The following is a 2,341-nucleotide window of genomic DNA, read 5'->3' as shown; positions in this document are numbered from 1 at the left end:
CGAGCTGGCCAATTCACGTGTGTGCGGGGAGCAATTTTTTTGAGTGGATTGCATCTGTAGATGGTGTAAGGAAGTTTGATTTAGGACAAAACTAAAACTTATAATATTTTGAAACAGAAGAATTAACTACTCCCTCCGATCCAAATTTTTCTTCGGTATAACTTTAGTAATTTGGAGGGGAGGAAGTATTAAATTTCAAACTGTAGTACTGTACGATTCAAGTTATTTTTTTCCATACCTTCTTTTCCTCGATACATTATTTTCCAGTGGTAGGATTCAGATCCTCAAATAGCAAGAAAATTTGCAAATTGCGCTGTACAATTCGGGAAGAACTAGGCCCTAAATCTGAGCAGAGAAGTGCTAGAACTTCTTTTCTGAAGCTGCACGGGTGGAAGTTTCTGAAGCTGCACAGTCTCGATAGCTTCTACTGGATGCTAATAATCGGGCAGCTTCCGCAGGATCGCGGCGGCGAGCGCGTCCGTGAACTTTCGGTCGCCGGTGAGCGCGCGGGCCATCTGCTCCACCAGAGCCGCCCGGAACTCCGGCGACGCGACCTCCCGGCACACCTTCTTCAGGTCCGGTTGCGCCTCCCCTGCCTCGACGACCTGCACGCCTCCCCCGTTCTTGGTGAGGTCCAGCGTGATGGTCGGGCCGGAGGAGTTGATGGAGATGGAGCACGGCACCGAGCCGCCGCCCTGCGCCGCGCAGCTCGGCAGCTCGCTGGCCCCCGTGGGGCGCGGGTGGTTGTGCTCGCCCTCGTACGTCGCCTCCACCACCGAGCTATCCTCCGCGCTTCTCTGCACCTGCACCACCATGGATCGTACCAAGAAATCAGTGACAGAGCACAAGCTTTTCAGACCGTACAAGCACCAGATGGTGCTGCAGCTCAATGCTCGTCGAATTGGGCGGAGTTTGTAGGTTACCTTCTTCTTGACAGGGCAGGACGGCGCGAAGGCGCATCGGAAGTAGGCTCGGGGGGAGGGATTATCCCGTGTCACCTTCTGTCCGTACTTCCGCCATTGATACCCGTCTTTCACAACCTTCAGATGCCACAGGTTTCAGTATCAGTACAGTTGCAATTAGTCGACGATTGTTTCGAACAGTGGAGGGGTTTTAGCTAGCTTTGATCGATTTGGACTTACGAGGCTCGTGTCCGATGGGTCGATCCTGGTGCAGACCCTCTTGACCTTGATTCTCCGGCAAGTGCCGTTGCTCAGCGGGCTCTTGACGTCGACATGCTCGGCCTCGACCATGTTTATCTTCTTGTCGCTGTTGGCATCGCCGGAATCCGACGTCTCCATGCTCTCCCTGCCCCTTTTCTTGCCCACCGGCGATGTCGGCGACGCGGCTGTACTCGCGGGCTGCTCGCCCTCGCCTTCGGGGCCCTGTCGCGCGAAGTTCTGGTTATTAGCGTACAGGTAACCGATCATCTCTGTCAACCTCCGGTTCTCCTCGCTCACCTCCGTGAACTTGGCCTCCAGGATTTTAGCCTGGAAATCCCCCACATTTCCAAGATCAAATCCAGCACGTCGAGCGAAAAGCAAGAGATTTTTTCGATAAAGCCAAAAAAAACAGAGTGTGGTTGAACGGTTGCATACCTCGCCGTTGGTCATGGTGGTGGAAGCTGCTCTGCCACAGGCCGAGCCAACAATGCCAGCGTCGGCTCTCATTCCGGCGCACCTCGCCGGAGACGGCTCGCGGACCATGGGAAGCCCGACCATGAGGTCGAGGCAGACCGGCGAGCGCCGCGCCGTGTCCATTGATCAGCAATCACACGGGCGCGACCCTGCAAACTTCCTACCACTGTGAGCCTGAGAGGCTGAGACTGCGATTGCTATGCATGAAGAATCAACCACGAGTGCAGGTCGTTTGAATGCTTGGCATCCCCAAAGGACCGGTAAATATAGCGGGCGTCTGGGGGACATGTCGTTTGGATGGAGCAGGACGCCGCGATCGCGGTCGCGTGGGAAACAGAGTGTGGTCAGGCTCGGTCGTGCCCACGCGTGTGATTCGACGAACGCGTGGCAGCGAAACGTCACGCGCGAGACGTCAGCCTGCCCGCGTCATAGACTCGCAGTGGCAGGAAGTTTGCCCAATCGCCCATCACCCAGTCTGGAAGGTGTAGTCGCTGTCTCTGCGTCGTCTGTGTGGAGAAAGAGCAGATGAAATCGACCACACCAACGCGAAACACACGGTGGTCCACGGAAGAATCTCGTGCAGTGCAGGGGCGTGGAAATGATGCACATATTGCGATCATACTCGGCGCCTCGTCATTTGGTTTGAATGATGCACAGGAATAGGATGCATATACTCAACAACCCCCGCAGTCGAAGCGGCGCCA

At 55.4% G+C, this 2,341-nt stretch overlaps 1 protein-coding gene across 4 annotated transcripts; it reads right to left on the bottom strand.

The window, feature by feature from the left end:
* Positions 1 to 209: 209 nt before the first annotated feature.
* LOC109732635 (WRKY transcription factor WRKY76) lies at positions 210 to 1,875 on the bottom strand. 4 transcript variants are annotated; one of them, XM_020291829.4, is made up of 5 exons: positions 1,599 to 1,875; positions 1,461 to 1,490; positions 1,143 to 1,385; positions 924 to 1,040; positions 210 to 803 (listed from the first exon to the last, which is right to left on the bottom strand). In XM_020291829.4, exons 1-5 carry the CDS (start codon positions 1,758 to 1,760, stop codon positions 435 to 437), a joined length of 921 nt encoding a protein of 306 aa, XP_020147418.1. In that variant the 5' UTR covers positions 1,761 to 1,875; the 3' UTR covers positions 210 to 434. The 4 variants fall into 4 exon arrangements, with proteins under 4 accessions (XP_020147418.1, XP_020147410.1, XP_020147424.1 ...); XM_020291821.4 differs by having other exon boundaries at positions 1,143 to 1,490; XM_020291835.4 differs by lacking the exon at positions 1,461 to 1,490.
* Positions 1,876 to 2,341: the final 466 nt, after the last annotated feature.

Source organism: Aegilops tauschii, chromosome 5 (assembly GCF_002575655.3).
Source record: "Aegilops tauschii subsp. strangulata cultivar AL8/78 chromosome 5, Aet v6.0, whole genome shotgun sequence".
NCBI classification, from domain to species: Eukaryota; Viridiplantae; Streptophyta; class Magnoliopsida; order Poales; family Poaceae; genus Aegilops; species Aegilops tauschii.
This window is presented reverse-complemented; position numbering and strand designations above follow the sequence as displayed.